The following is a 15,484-nucleotide window of genomic DNA, read 5'->3' as shown; positions in this document are numbered from 1 at the left end:
AATTAGGCGAGGTTGGTAACCTCTGGACCACGACAACACACGCATAAATAAACAAACATTTAGTTCGTGGAACAGCCTGGATTCCTATAATGACTTCAGAATGCAGCAACGGGAAAATAACACATTATCACAGATATATATTGTTTATTGTAATGATAATTTGCTAAAACTAATTACATACTTTAAAAAGAAAAATAATAATAACAGAGAAGAATAAGGCTGCTAAAAAAATCAGTAGAAAGCTTGTAAGTATGACCATGATTTACTAAAATGAAACTGATAAAATGAAAGAGCAACGTAACAGGGAAATAGTAGTAATACTGGATGAAGAAAATGGAAAGTAAAGCCTTAATGAAAATTAAATCATATGCGGTACTGTATACAAAAATATTCAGTGAATATATATAGGTACATGATCAATATACCACAAAAAAATAATATAGGAAAAGGAGCATGGAACATATAAGGTATATGAATATTTGAAAGAAAACAGAATCACTTATAGTTAGAAAAACGGAAAGAAAACAACGAACAGAAAAATTATTTAATCAAATTATTTTTTATTTGCTAAAATTTACTTTGATTTACCTCGCCTTATGCAAAGTGAGACTAGAAAATTGATTATATTTATTTCAATGCTGTTTCTGTAAATGCTTTATCCGCTAATGTTTTTTTTTTTTATATTTATCTTTGATGAGGCTTTTGTGGCTAAATCAATTTTTACTTGAAATTGTCGTGTTTTCAACTACGCAGCATTAGAAAAGACATTCTCATTTTCACCTGGAAACTTAATGGTATTATTTCATTCCTGTGCTGTAAATACTTTTGCTGTTAATACTTTTGTTGTTGTTGTTGTTGTTGCTTCTGCATTCTTTTAGATATGAAATGTTGGGTGAATAATGGCTTGATTTCAGAGTGCAGTCTCTCCACAGACACCATTGACAGAGACCTGTCCTTCCTCTGTCATATGGACGTCGGCCGTTGCTTGAAGGGGTACGCTGGCAGACCTGGAAATAATAATAATAATAATAATAATAATAATAATAATAATAATAATAATAATAATAATAATAATAACAGTGAACTGGAATTATGATAGTCACCCTTTAACGCAGAGAAAATTGAATCATCATCATCTGATTAATAATTAAAATATTAATGGTATTTTTTTTTTTTTTTGCAAAATAGTCTATTCTTTGTCGAATTCACTTTGTACTGAACTGAAAGTGGAACTTTCATCTCTCAAACGAACTTCAGTATAAAGGCAAGCGTCTCTCTCTTTCTCTCTCTCTCTCTCTCTCTCTCTCTCTCTCTCTCTCTCTCTCTCTCTCTCTCTATCAGTGGAAACAATAAAAAAATCTTCTCACACTGGAGCGGAAGGGGACAAAAACCAACTTTACTGCAAAAAAAAGTTAGTATATATACGTGTTCTAATTACATCTCGATAGAAAGGATAGAATTTATATATTACAAGAGAAAGAAAGGACTTTTTGTAATATATAAAATACGATGAGGGAAAATTTCTTTTTGATGCCACAGCTTCAAATTCGAATCAAATCCCCGTCACGTAGCGTGCAATTCGAGGGTAACTTATGATGACAACCCTCATCAATTCATGTGTCACAAGTGAAGTGGAGGAAGAAATTTCTTTCTTTCAATAATAGAAAATGAGAGGAAATTTTGTTTTCATGTCGCACCGGAATACGAGATCTAATTCCAATCACGCAACAGCAGAATGCGAAGACAAATTTCCCAGAATTCCTCACAATAAGCTGCACAACTGTGATGTAGTAAAGTTTTACCAGTCAATTTACATTTTGCCATTTTCTTTCATTATTCATTATTCTAAAAATATACTGGTCCTTGTTGACCCATTCAAAATTAAATGAAATTTTCCAAAAACCTTTTTTACTGGGAAGAATTTGAGACGCGACGTCTGAACAAGGTTGACCCATCCAACTCACGTTTTGCCCTTCTTATTCACGAGACCGCTGAAGCTAACGGCTCCGCCGTCGGAGTCATCACTGTCCGTGCCGGCGGTCGTGGCGATGGAATGCCCTCGATGGAAGATCGTGCGCCCTTCGTCGCCTTCGTCATCTACGAAGCCAGGATTCCCGTAGTGCGGCATGGCTTGACCGTTGTTCAAAAATTCTGCAGAAGTGAAAAACAGAAGTAGGGGACAAAGGGGATAAAAATGATGACATTTTGCACGTGACAAAATCGTCAGAATTGAGTGAATGTGTGTGCCTGATTACATAAATTTAAATCTAAATTTACTCAGTCCTTGGTCGACTTTATATAAATGAACCTTCTTACACTTTAACCCAAATCATAAATGTTTCTTAATTTATACAGAAAAATCTGGACTATTACCTATATACAAGTGACAGGTTCATTATCCTCTGTCAACTCAATAGTACGAGTACTTGTAAACATCAGTCATCCAACTTGACATTTACGTACTCTTCTATTATTCGACAGTCTTGCACCTTAATTACTCGCCCGAATGAGGGTTAGTGTCTTCTGTAAAATTACTCCAATAACCTATTACCAGAGATAGGTGCTAAATGATATTTTTTATTAAAACTGAATGAAAAACGTACCTGTACTTATGCCGAATTCTGCCGGGTCAACGCGACCAAGGTCAGGGTCGTACTCTTTAAAACCACTCATGTCGACAGTCTAGAAATAATAAAAAGAAATAACAATAACCATCTCTCTCTCTCTCTCTCTCTCTCTCTCTCTCTCTCTCTCTCTCTCTCTCTCTCTCTCCCTCCGAGGCGAGGAGTTATTGTTATATGAAAATATGAAAGATGCTGTTATGAAATTAACTTCTCTTTATCCTTGAAGTGAACTTTTGCTAAAGAGTCAGCTAAAGCCATCGTTTCACATTTTAAGTTTAAAGGTTGTATATACCTTTGCAATTCAACAAGGAGAGTCTACGTCATTATGGTCGTTATTAGAAAGGGAACACAGCTCGGAATATTCAGCTTGGTCACCCTTTTACACTTTGGTTGATATTATAGCTTGAAAAATTTTTACTTTGGTTGATATTATGGCTTGAAAACCTTTTACATTTTGGTTGATGTTATGGCTTGAAGCCATTTTCCTGTTTGGTTGATATTACGGCTTGAAAACCTTTTATACTTTGGTTGATATTATTGCCTGAGAACCAATTGCAGGCAACACTGCTACCATTGGCTCTATGTATTAACGTAACTAAATAATCATTACAGCCACGACTATTTTAGTAGCTTGATTACGGCTGGATTTTTTTTAATAACTATAAGACCTTTTGTTTATCTTTACTGACATCATCATCATTTTCTATGTTTGGGTCTTTATTTTAAAAGTACTTTAGCTGTTATGTTTTATCACATTATCACTTACGACCAGTGCATTAGGTAATGTCATTAGTTTTCATGAATTCGGACTTTTAATACATGGATCGCAACAACCAATTAATAAAAATACCTTTACATACGCATAAGTACGTGTTGAATTGTTGTGATATTTCACAATATATCGTTGTACTCTAAATGCCATTATTAGTCATTGCAAAAGTCCTTAAAGGTACGCACACGATACTAGATAAATTTTTCAGCTATTCCCAACTCAGGCAGCTTCCTCTGCCGTGTCCTTACTTACATCTTCCCCTTCAGCTTCTTCCATGATGTTAGATTCCCTCTTGCCCTTTGGGAAGGGCATCGTGAACCTACGGGAGCCAAGCGATCCTCTAGAGGCGATCGACCCGCCGACGCCGAGGATCGAAATGTCCCCGGAGGAGCGTCTTCTGTTGTCGTCTCGCCGATCGGCGATTTCCTGCTCGAACTTTCGACGGGACCTGCAAATCAGGGGGGCAATGTCTTTAAACCAGTGGCGAACCTGTGAATGAATGAATGAATAAATGGCTCCACTGACCATCACTGTTCATTCTTTATGAGAAACTTGGTCACCTCAGCAGGATCGAATGGTTGTTTTAGTCCCTCTTCCAAATCACACACCATCACACAGAGGCATTTAGCACGGCCGCCTGAGTAAGATTTAAACTGCCAGTTGGGGTGGAAATAATTCATAAAGTGAATGGGGATACTCCGCATTTCTCATTTCTATGACATTTACTCTGTTCTGAGCGAAACATAACAACCCGAGTGGAATTTGTCATTGATAGTGAACCAATGAGTTTAAGAAACCTAAAATAATGTATAGAATTTTTCTGACCTTAAGTCCTGGTTTTCATGCCAGGTAATAATAAGCAGAATATTGTTACTTACTCTTCTAAGTTACTCTTAGCGCCCGTGTACCATAGCAGCGTGGATATGATCAGTGCAAAAACAACGATTCCAACAGGAATGCCTATATACAGCCCAAGATTTAGGCGCCGATGTTCGTCGCACACCTGTGGGGATAGAATGTCTTCAAAATAATGCGTTGCCAAAGCTCTCTCTCTCTCTCTCTCTCTCTCTCTCTCTCTCTCTCTCTCTCTCTCTCTCTCTCTCTCTCTCTCTCTCTCTCTCTCTCTCTCTCTCTCTCTCTCTCTCTCTCTCCTTATATTTACCCTCATTTCACGCTACATAAGTAGGCTAATTTTTCACCTATGACAAAACTAAGTAAGCAACAAGCAGAGAACGCGACAAAAGTACATACCGTGCAATCATTTCCAATATTTTGAAGGGCATTCTGTAGCTCAGGCGTAAACAGCATATCCTCGATCACAGGTGCATAAAAGAGCCACGTGCCATTGCGATCGACAGCTGCCACAGAGACATTGAATGTCACGCATTCTGGGTTGCAACGCAGAATGTTGCACGTTAGAGCCTCATAGACTATCACAGTATCCTTTCTGCGGGAGGATCATCAGATCCTGTTAGCTTTGAGTAAATCAGCTTAGATTTCTCATGAACTACCATGATATTAACAATTTTCATAAAGCTTCATATACATACATATGCCTACCCCATACAAATGGGAAAACAGCACGTTAAAAGAAGAAGATATATGTGTGTATGTATGTATGTATATATATATATATATATATATATATATATATATATATATATATATATATATATATATATATATTTTATATATATATATGTATGTATGTATATATATTCATATTTTCATGATATTGCCTTGTACAATGTATATCTTTCCATGATTTTGATGTGTTTACTGTTCTGGTTATCATGCATTCTGTGTAATAATAATAACTGTTGAAATAGCATATGCAGTGTAATGTCAGATCTCAAGAGTTAATGCTATAGATAACTTAACAACGTAATTTAGAATTAATAATATGTTTTAATAATAACTTAGTATTTGATGACACATTTTGTCCCCAAGCAACAGGTGTTCTGTACTCATGATTTCATATGTCATGTTTTGATTTAGTTGTCATCATGAAAGATAACACGTTAACAAGCGAGGGAATGGCAATCGAGTCATGTAAGGTCTTGTCTCATACAAGAAAAAGACGAACTATTTTGCAATGTTTCATGCACTTTTCTGAAAACCAACTTTGGTTCTCCATCTTGTTTTGAAAGTGTGCCATTTGTGACTGGCTAGGTGCCTTCTGTTTTGATCATGTTGAGATTTTGTTAAAAGCTTTGTCCCATACGATTTTCTGCTCGAGTCACGTATGCCTTTTTGAGAATAAATGCACGTCTCAATCAGTTACGTCATGTTTTGTAAGAGTACATTGCTCTGATCACATATTGTTCTAATGCTGTAGCTGGACCCAAAACATTCTGCTCTGGTAACGACGTCATCTGATTGTTTCATTTCTTGCTGGAATCCTAAAGTTTTTTTATTCTGTTTTTCAGAGACCGTTCGCGTGGTTCTCTCTCTCTCTCTCTCTCTCTCTCTCTCTCTCTCTCTCTCTCTCTCTCTTCAAAAGAGAGAAATTATCAACGTAAAATATTTGTGTGGTCACTGGTATTAATCTTAGCGTTTGAGATCTGAATGTAGAAAAAGTGTGTAACGGCACCTAACAAAAAGTGTGTTTTGTGAATCTCAAACAGCTGCATTTCAGGTGATTTTGTGAAAGTTTTCACAACCTTGTGTAAGGTAATGTGAACTTTACATATTATTACCATGGTATAATAAGGTGTATTGAGAAATTTTTGCCTTAGTGAAGTTGTTTTAGTAAATTTTTTTTTTTTTGTGTGTGTTTTTTTGTTTGCAATCTCTTGATTTTTCACATTTTGTATATTGGTGATTTAACACTTATTTACTTAGCATTTTAAATATTTCTTAATAATTTGACATTGCATACTTGATCTAATTTTCATTTACTAAGACTTTCTTTTCAAATCTTGAGTAATTCTTAAGTTTAAATTTTGCTTGATAAATTAAAGTTTTGTGATTTAGTTTTATTTAATAACCTAATTCAAGAATTAATTAAATTTTTTGTTGTTTTCAAGTAATAGTAAAATTTTTCAGCTTGTGAATTCTAGCTATAAATTTTGAATTTAAAAATAAATTTTTGTATTTAAAATTTTTTAAAAACAGTGTTTCATTTATTGACCACCAGTGAACAGGATTAGTTGTGTGCATAAGGCAAAGTGATAATCATGTTTTGTTCCTTTAGTTTTGCTGAAATGAATTAAGACCAGAGAAACAGTTAAAGTTGTTTGATGGAATGATGCCCTTTTACTCTAGTATATTTCTTGTTTAATTGTTGATACCTCACACTTGTTTTGATAAACTTAGTTTGATTTTTCATGTGATTAATAAGCTTTTTAGGGGATCACTGCTACCTTTAGAATACTCAGTCGTAATTTTTATTGTTATGAGCGTTCAGGTATCTGGCTGAAGTGAAGTAAATTTTTGAATTCTGTGATTAGTTGTGTAATAACCAGGTACTTGGAACACATCGTGACAATAAAATTTGGTGCTCAGACCCGGGAACAAAACAAAATATCACTCTGGTTTATGGTTTATACTGGTGGTGTTAGGGATATATTTTGATAAGAGAGTGACCACATAATTATTTTTGCACTGTATTGTGAATTATTTAGTTGAGTAACTTAGAGAAAATGGCTCTGTTCAATGTGCAGAAGTTTTTAGCAGATCCTTCCATCCAAGTTATATAAATGGTTTATTGCCATCTTTCCTTCTCTGTCTATACATATCCTAACCTCCTCCTCCTCCTCCTCCTCCTCCTCCTCCTCCTATTTTCCTCTGCAATCTTTTCCTTTCTAAAATCCCCATCCTATCTCAGTCTGACTGGTCACATTAGATTCCTTGTCACTAGGTGAAATTTACTGCTAAAATCACATTGCGAAAGACTCACGTAATTGGGTCCTTGGTTTCCCAGTGTTTCATCTTGGCATACTCTGAGCTCATGTTAGCCACCGCTGTCTTGAAGTTGTCTATGGTTTGGTTTATCTGGGGAAAGATGCATTATTATTCTCTCTCTCTCTCTCTCTCTCTCTCTCTCTCTCTCTCTCTCTCTCTCTCTCTCTATATATATATATATATATATATATATATATATATATATATATATATATATGTATATATATATATTTAGATGTATAATATATATACATATATATATATTGCAAAGGTTCTTATAAGTTTGCAATGCTTGCAGAATTACTGTTACGCTAGGAGTTGATAGAAATACAAGTGAGATACTTTGGTACGATAGTAAAATTGAGTTTGAATGACTGACCAGGGTCCATAAGATATATCTAAATGAGGGAAAGGTTCTGAGGGAATGTTTGAGAGGAATAATTGTCCATTTGTATGGAAGTAAATTTGTTAGACTGGATTAAAAAAAATATATGTCCATAACACTGCTAAGTGTATTGTGAGATGTTTGAAAGCAAATAAAAAAGGTGAATGTGACACATAGACATAGGAAAACTTATAGTGTTATAAACAGAAAGCGATTCAACTTTTTTTTTTATGATGGAAGCAAAGCATGTGCTAGAACAAGCACATGGAAGTGACTGGTTTTATGGATGGAGATGCGTAAAAAGCCAAAGAAAGGAAATTAAACATAAATGCAAGTTTGAGGGGAATGTAGATTGTGAGTAAAGATGAAAATCAAAGTGGAAAAGAATAAAGGTGTAATTCAGAACTGCTAGGATATAGGACGAAAGAGGAGAGGAAGGCTTAGGAAACAGGTATAGGTGCTGAAAAGGAAAAGCCTTATTATATATGAAGCGTTGCGTTACCTCAGATTCTTGAATAAGTAGATTTACAGTAGATGCCTAATCACTTATTGTTGGGCAGAGAAGGGATTAACCCGTAGATTCGGATGCAGCAGATCACCATTATTGCAGGTATATATGTAATTGCATATCTAGTCACTCAGTTTAGGCCCCTCTGTGGCTGAGTGGATATAGCAGTGGCTGGTGTCTCACTGGTCAGAAATTCAGGTCCCAAAGGGAATTGTTTGTTTTTCATTTTTTTCGCAGATGATGGTGATGATGATTATTATTATTATTAAAAAAGACTAGCAATAGAACAAGCCCAGATGCTTTGTGAAACATGGCAAGATCAGAGCAAAGAAGAAAAGAACAATAACACAGCATATTTATGAATAATAGTAATTAGCAATCAATACGTAACCACCCCTTGTAATAAATATATAAATAAGTAAAGAAATACGAAGCATACTTACAGTATCCTTATCCTTCGGCGCTCCTTCGATGGATGCTAAGTAGGTCGTCTGTCTGTCGTCAGGAGGGGGTGGGTTCACGGTTGTTAAGGGAAGAGGGGTCGTGGTAGGTTCGAGGACTAAGAATAAATAAATAGATAAATAAAGTTATTTTCCTGTTTTCTGGACGTAATCGACGGAAGCACAAAAGAATGTTGTAATTCATTTGATTCATGTAGTGTCAAGATGTTTCATAAAAACTTTGAAGTATTTTGATCTCTCTCTCTCTCTCTCTCTCTCTCTCTCTCTCTCTCTCTCTCTCTCTCTCTCTCTCTCTCTCTCTCTCCTGCTTTGATGTCACTAGGATTTAAGCTCTCCTAGAGAAATTCCAAACACCATATCGTTATTCCTTTTGCCTTTCTTGTTATGACATTTTCTCCTGACATCTGATTTCGCCAGGCACTATGGACTTAATCTCTCATGGGGACGGTCTATATTTTATTGCATGCGTCTGTGATTTTTTTTCCTTTCTTGTTTTGTTCATTTTACCTCCATCCTTGGCTAGAGTAGGAGTATAATCGTCCACCTCGTCATTTTGATTATGAAAGAGCGAACCTGCTTCTATAACCAACGTCAAAATTCGAATTATTTTGCTTACCCTCGGCCATATAAGAGACATTAAACCCAGAGGCATTGAACTTCGTGACGGTAGACGTGAAGTAGACGTGGCTGGATCCTCCTATTGTGACTATTCTCTTGAAATCACCAGGTTCTCGGATGCCGTAGAACATGTGGTCATTGCCTTGAAGCAGATCCTCCCCTGAAATCAGTATGGAAGGAAAACAGAAGATAATAGAGAAAACTTGATTGTCTGCCAAAATTTCGAGCGTTGTAAAGTCCTTCTATGAGGGTATGAAGGCAAAGTTACATATGATGGAGAAAAGTGGCATGAATTTGATACGAATTGTGGTGTGAGGCTGGAGTGTGCGCATGTGTGTGGGTGTGCTGGAACCAGACTTGTTTACATGTAATTTTCCTACTTGTTTCAGTGACATTACGTACTTGAAGATGATGAGGACGAAAATTATTTCAAATTCAGAATAGATGGGTTAGCAGACTTCAAACCAAGACAAAAATCACTGATTCTATAGCTCCCAGAAACTATCCTTTTTCGGGGGGAGGCGGCCGTTAGCTGATGATGCTGCTATGGAGAGCGTGATATCATGTCCTCACAAAGGAATGCACAAATTTTACCTCTCCATTTGCTCTACAAATTATTTGGGTATGCAGCAAGGACTGAAACAGGATATGTGATTTCACCTGGATGATGAAATTATTAGAATTTTTCACTTTTCTTGCTGTTCTAGGTCTACACTCTCCTATAACATTAGTTTGAATGGAGAAGTACACAGATGGATAAATAAGCAAAAAAAAAAAAAAAACAATAAAAATAACAACTGAAATTGATCGATGCCACACCTGGACCGATGACGAGGAAATCCCCAGAGCTGAAATTCAACTTATTGCTGCCGTGGATGTTGTTCTCAGGTAAACCAAGGTCGAGGTAATCGAAGGTAAAGTTGAATCCTGACACGGGAACGTCTGGCTGAAGGATCCAAAGGACCTCGGCGTTTGGTTTGTAGGAGTACATTCCTGTTTCATCGGCAGGTGCAGTCAGGTATCCTTCAGTTTTGTTAAGGGTCACTATTTCAGTGGCTGAAAAATAATGTTAAAAATCTCAATTCAGCTATAATTATGTCAGTTGCTTATGGTGATATCAGTGAGCTCATTCAGCAAACAATGTTTCAGTTATTGCAATTTAGAAGGGGGTCTTGCTCTTCGGAAAAGCAAAACCTGCGCTGTATTGTTTTAGGTACATCAGAATAATAGTCTTTTGCGAATTAATATGCACATGGACTTTAATTCTTTGAAATGGATTCGATCTTATGATCCCAACGTTATTCTCCAAAGTCTGAAAAGCTGAACGTTGGAACACAAGCTTATGAATGCAAGTAATTACTTTCTACAGTAAAAAAAGAAAAAAAGAAATCAGAACTAGGAAGACAACCCCGTTCAGTGAACATAAATATGCGTACTAATATTATAAGTCCAGGGGGTGAGTTGAGGTTAAGCATGAAGGGTACAAATAAAAAAAAAGGGGATAAACAATGGCATAACTCTTACTGAGAGTAAAAGTGTAATACTGCAGAGTGTAATCACAGTATCCGCCCTTGAAGTAGCCAGTCATAATTATGGGAGTGTCTGTATCCGTGTAAGCTACATTGACATCTTTGACGTCGGCAGTTGAAGAAAACACGGTGTCCCCGACAGTAAGTTTACACATGCTGCTGGTGGTTGGAATGTCTTTTTTTGTGAAGTAGACGACAACTGTCCCGGGTACTTCACTTTGGATGTAGTACTTCAGATCTACGGTGGTGCCGCCGACCTGAAATTGCGTGCAAGCAGAAACTTGTATCAGTATCTGCTTTTTTTTTTTATTATATTTGACTTAAGGATTGCCGAGATGAATTTTATGTTAAGAGCTGATTTCTTAGGAGGCCTATGGGATATAATATATTTTCTCCTGATGTTTTTGAAGAAGGCAGTTATGAGAGAAAAGCTCCTCAGCGAGGTATACTGATCAAGTCGAAGATATATAGCTGGAAGCAACTTCATTCAGTTCACGTCTTTTTATACGCCTATTTTCATTTTCATAACAACTGATTAATAACCTACTATGAAATGGCAATATTATATTTTCCAATAAACATTAAGTTACGATATGCAAACTACGGACTTCTTAGTTTTTGCAGCTTTCAGACATGGAAATTGAACACACACACACACACACTCTCTCTCTCTCTCTATATATATATATATATATCTATATATCTATATATATATATATATATATATATATATATATATATATATATATATTAACTTGATCACATACACAATTGTTCTGTGCATTAGTAGAATTACTTAGGACCTCATTCAAACTGGATGGTATCTAATGGAGTATTTATTCAGAAAAAAGTTACAAGCTTGTAACTTTTTCTGAATAAATACTCCATTAGATACCATCCAGTTTGAATGAGGTTCTTTTTAGTAATATATATATATATATATATATATATATATATATATATATATATATATATATATATATATATATATATATGTGTGTGTGTGTGTGTGTGTGTGTGTGTGTGAGAAAGAGAGAGAGGGAAATAACACTTACATCCGTAGATTCCTTTTGATTATCCCATTCCTGTTTGAGCAGACACAAGTGAAATTTTGAGTAATGGATGGACAGTCGCAGACTTCTAAATCCGCTCTGGTCCCCTCACTGAAAAACCTCTGAGACTTCGCCTGGCTTCTGTTTCCTCCGTATTGCCCAAAATCTTCAAATTCATCCTTTAGAACGTTACTGCTTTCGTCGGAGGAGACTGCGCCTGTTGACCGATGAAACTCTCCGATGGGTGCGTTCTCAGGGAACACGTCCGTTACCTGGCTGTTTCCGGTTGGTGACGCTGCCAAAGCGCATGTCACCAGGCACACTGTGGCATGGAGATGGAGAAATATTTAGCCTACGACAAATTTCATTCATTATGGGCTTTTCAAAAATGCCGGGGAAAAACGATAATTGATGATATTCATCATGAAAATAAGGCTAAAATAAATGGGGAAACCTTTTCATCTGATAGCAACAGTTCACTCTTTTGTCCACTTTTTGCTCCAGTAAGTTTCATGTAACATTTTTTTTTTCAAACTGTTTCGCAAGACATTTACAAGAGACAAAACCTCACATTCAAAATGTCTTAGGAATTAACAATATGGATAGAAACTGGTAATGGGAGTTTTGTCAAAGCATCAAGGTCACGGAGACGTGTCAATATGACTCCTCGTTTTCACAGTAATTAAAAAGTTCAGCCAAATGAAACCTTTAACGAACAAATAAGCTGTTGATATAAGACCTTTTCTATACTTTGTTATGTCACAAATTAAAATCACAATAGTTAAATAATTTTTCACTGGGCATTATTATTAAACTCGATCAATATCCCTACAAGACAAGCTTCTTGATGAAGGAAAATTCCTTATCGATTTAACCTAAGTACCTAATCACTCCATGAGATTCACAGCCCAGTCTTCAGACTTTTCAGTTGGCACAATAAAAGACTCTTTCAAAAACTATGTAGTTTAAATCGTGCCTTGCATTGGTTCTGTTTGTAGCCCTGTGATTTCAATAAATTTTTAAGCTGACTTTTTTTTGGACAAAATTTAACTTATCAGAGGATTTTATAACATCTAAAACCTACTTCTACTATTACTGCAACTGCTGCTACATTTTGAGTGCGAATTGACTAGCTTCTTTTTTCCAAAGCAGCATTAGCCATACGATATAAATTCATATTTCCTGTCCACCCACACCAAACAAATCTTTATCTTCGGGACTGAATGATAAAAGGTAAAGAATGTAGAGCAGAGGGTTTATCGGTTATTTCCAGACATGTTTCTTGTTTTAAATGGTTTCGTTTCGAGCCAGCGCTGCAATGAGTGGCAGAAAGAATTATTGAAATGTTAATAAAAAAAAAAAGGAACATGTTGATGCGCTGTAGATACCTGCACTATTTAACTTGGAAATTTTCTCCGCTTATCGTATGTAGGCAGTTCTTAAGAATGTCTTCAGAGTAATATCCGTAAGTGATTTTTCGTGATCGCATGGCTCCTTGCCATGATATCACCCAATTTCATTGTGTGATTTTAAAATAAATGCCCTCAGTTTAAGGGTTATGGTTTCAATTTTTCCAAATCTTGTGGACCTTAAGCAACGAAGGGACCAGCGCATGAGCCTGATAAAAAGTTCGAAATGGAAACATTCTTGTGACAGTTTTAACAAGGCACAGCACTGTGTAATTTGATGAATGTTTGAGGCTTCCACTACCTGGAAGCTCACTTATTTTCTCTTTAATTCAGGCACATGTTCGAGAACATTATGCACAAGTATTACTAATACTTTGTTTGCGAGTAATACACAATGCAACCACAACAGAAAAGTGATCTGTCAATTATCCAGAGAACTTTCACACACACAGACACACAATAAATTTATCATTCTTTTTCTTACCAAACATCGTCCCGGCGACTGATCCCACTGCGGGCTTCGCAAAAATCATAGTTTCTCTCCTTTTTACAAATTCCGTAGCACAAGAAAATTGCACCACTCCTTGTTTAGCGTTGGTAATGGACTGGCAGTCGAAGTTAAGAGTTTGGCTCCTCGTTCTATAAACTAAATTTCGTTGCTGGTTAAAGCGGAAACAAAGCCAAAACCACCTAGCGGCTGAATTCCTATCACTTAACGTTACATCTTCAACCACCAGGTCATCGATGTATAACGCTGTCATATTCTGACTGACTTTTTATCTAATCTGATTTTATCAAGTCACTGAAAGGGTTTTTTCTATCCTTGGCTATGCGCGCTCCTTATCAGCTGGATCGTAATTATCTTATCGTCATATATGTAATCGGCAGCGTGTTTTGCAAATGCACGTCATTCGTTCCTCAAAAAAAAAAAAAAATACGGTCATGATCCTTGCGGGCCAGTGAGACGTTTTTGGAGAACTGAGGGAGAACTAGAAGTAATAATAATAATAATAATAATAATAATAATAATAATACTAGATAAAATGCTCGATTTGTAATATTATCAAACTATAATTTATTGCTGTCATACAGTAACTACTCTTTTACTTCTCTACAAAAGGCGGCCATATTCAATTTCGTTGATAAAATGGCAAATTGTATACCTTACGTCATATGAAAAGAAAAACCAAATAATGATTTGTCTATTCTAAAATTGTACCAAACAAACTCTTGCCAAATTTAAATGAAGTTCGTACAATCAGTTTGATGACCCACAGGAACACACCTTATTTATCAGGCGCTCACCAAATCCCAAGGATTTGAGCCTACACGAATTAAGAGAATAAGACCGTGACGAGAGAGAGATCGCCTTATCAAATGATCTCTTTTGTGGGATGGGCCTGAGTATATGATGTCTATGAAGAACTATTGTTTCTAATTTGTTATGCGATCACGCTTAATGCTGTTATAAAGGAGTGGATTCCAATTATTTCATTGACGCCGAATTTTAAACTTTCACTTCTCTTAACCCTCAGCTTTCGAATTGGCGAGATATACATTCGGATTAGCGGCGCCTGGCTTGAGAGTACTAAAATATTGTAGAAACAGAATGACTAAGGGATCCTTGATCATGTATACTAGATGATGTGCTAGTCTGGTAAATATCGCAAAAGGAAACCAGTTTCAAACGCAGGAAGCCAGTATAATTACGTGGGCAAAAGACTGGATGATCCACGCTTGTTTTCAACCAGAAAGTTTTCGGAGAAATAATTGCATTAACAGTTAATAATCCCCCGTTGGAGGTTGACCAAACAGTTTATGTGAAGAAGCGCATGTCTCTCCTTCAAACATCATAAACAATACGGGCACAGATAACACGAGGAAAAGTCAACGCTGACGCTTAATCTTATCGCTCAAAATATTTTCAGCGCCTTTATCGATGTCGTCAGTAAGTAATCAGACTTAGATAACAGGTTGATCATGCGCTTACTTTTTTAATGAATATGAACTTGCTGTGTGGCACATTAGCTGGGCGAGATATTACATCCGAAAACGATGTAAACCATTCGCAAAAACCTAGACTTAATTAGCACATAAAACACGAAAAGGAAAGAAATGGCTTGAATACTCTGGCTTCAATGAGGGAACGATGAGAGCAACTGATAAGAGTGGAAAACTGTTTATTTTATCAAGTACTGCATACGGGTCATTCGTGTAAGG

The 15,484-nt window shown here is 36.2% G+C and overlaps 1 protein-coding gene across 1 annotated transcript; it reads right to left on the bottom strand.

Moving 5' to 3' along the window:
- Positions 1–124: 124 nt before the first annotated feature.
- LOC136839261 (uncharacterized) lies at positions 125–14,046 on the bottom strand. The gene is made up of 13 exons (XM_067105051.1): positions 13,749–14,046; positions 11,859–12,177; positions 10,799–11,060; positions 10,094–10,330; positions 9,273–9,434; positions 8,639–8,754; positions 7,298–7,392; positions 4,648–4,843; positions 4,275–4,399; positions 3,649–3,844; positions 2,604–2,682; positions 1,965–2,151; positions 125–1,007 (listed from the first exon to the last, which is right to left on the bottom strand). The coding sequence occupies exons 3-13, from the start codon at positions 10,956–10,958 to the stop codon at positions 911–913; spliced, it is 1,650 nt and encodes a 549-aa protein (XP_066961152.1). The 5' UTR covers positions 10,959–11,060; positions 11,859–12,177; positions 13,749–14,046; the 3' UTR covers positions 125–910.
- Positions 14,047–15,484: the final 1,438 nt, after the last annotated feature.

The sequence above is a fragment of the Macrobrachium rosenbergii genome, chromosome 6 (genome assembly GCF_040412425.1).
Source record: "Macrobrachium rosenbergii isolate ZJJX-2024 chromosome 6, ASM4041242v1, whole genome shotgun sequence".
Taxonomy (NCBI): Eukaryota; Metazoa; Arthropoda; class Malacostraca; order Decapoda; family Palaemonidae; genus Macrobrachium; species Macrobrachium rosenbergii.
This window is presented reverse-complemented; position numbering and strand designations above follow the sequence as displayed.

Coding starts and splice junctions, on each gene's coding strand:
- LOC136839261 (XM_067105051.1), bottom strand. CDS start 10,958: ATGTGTAAACTTACTGTCGGGGACACCGTGTTTTCTTCAACTGCCGAC. Junction 9,435..10,093: donor TTTCCTCGTCATCGGTCCAG/GTGTGGCATCGA, acceptor TACTGATTTCAG/GGGAGGATCTGCTTCAAGGC. Junction 2,152..2,603: donor AGAATTCGGCATAAGTACAG/GTACGTTTTTCA, acceptor TCACTTCTGCAG/AATTTTTGAACAACGGTCAA.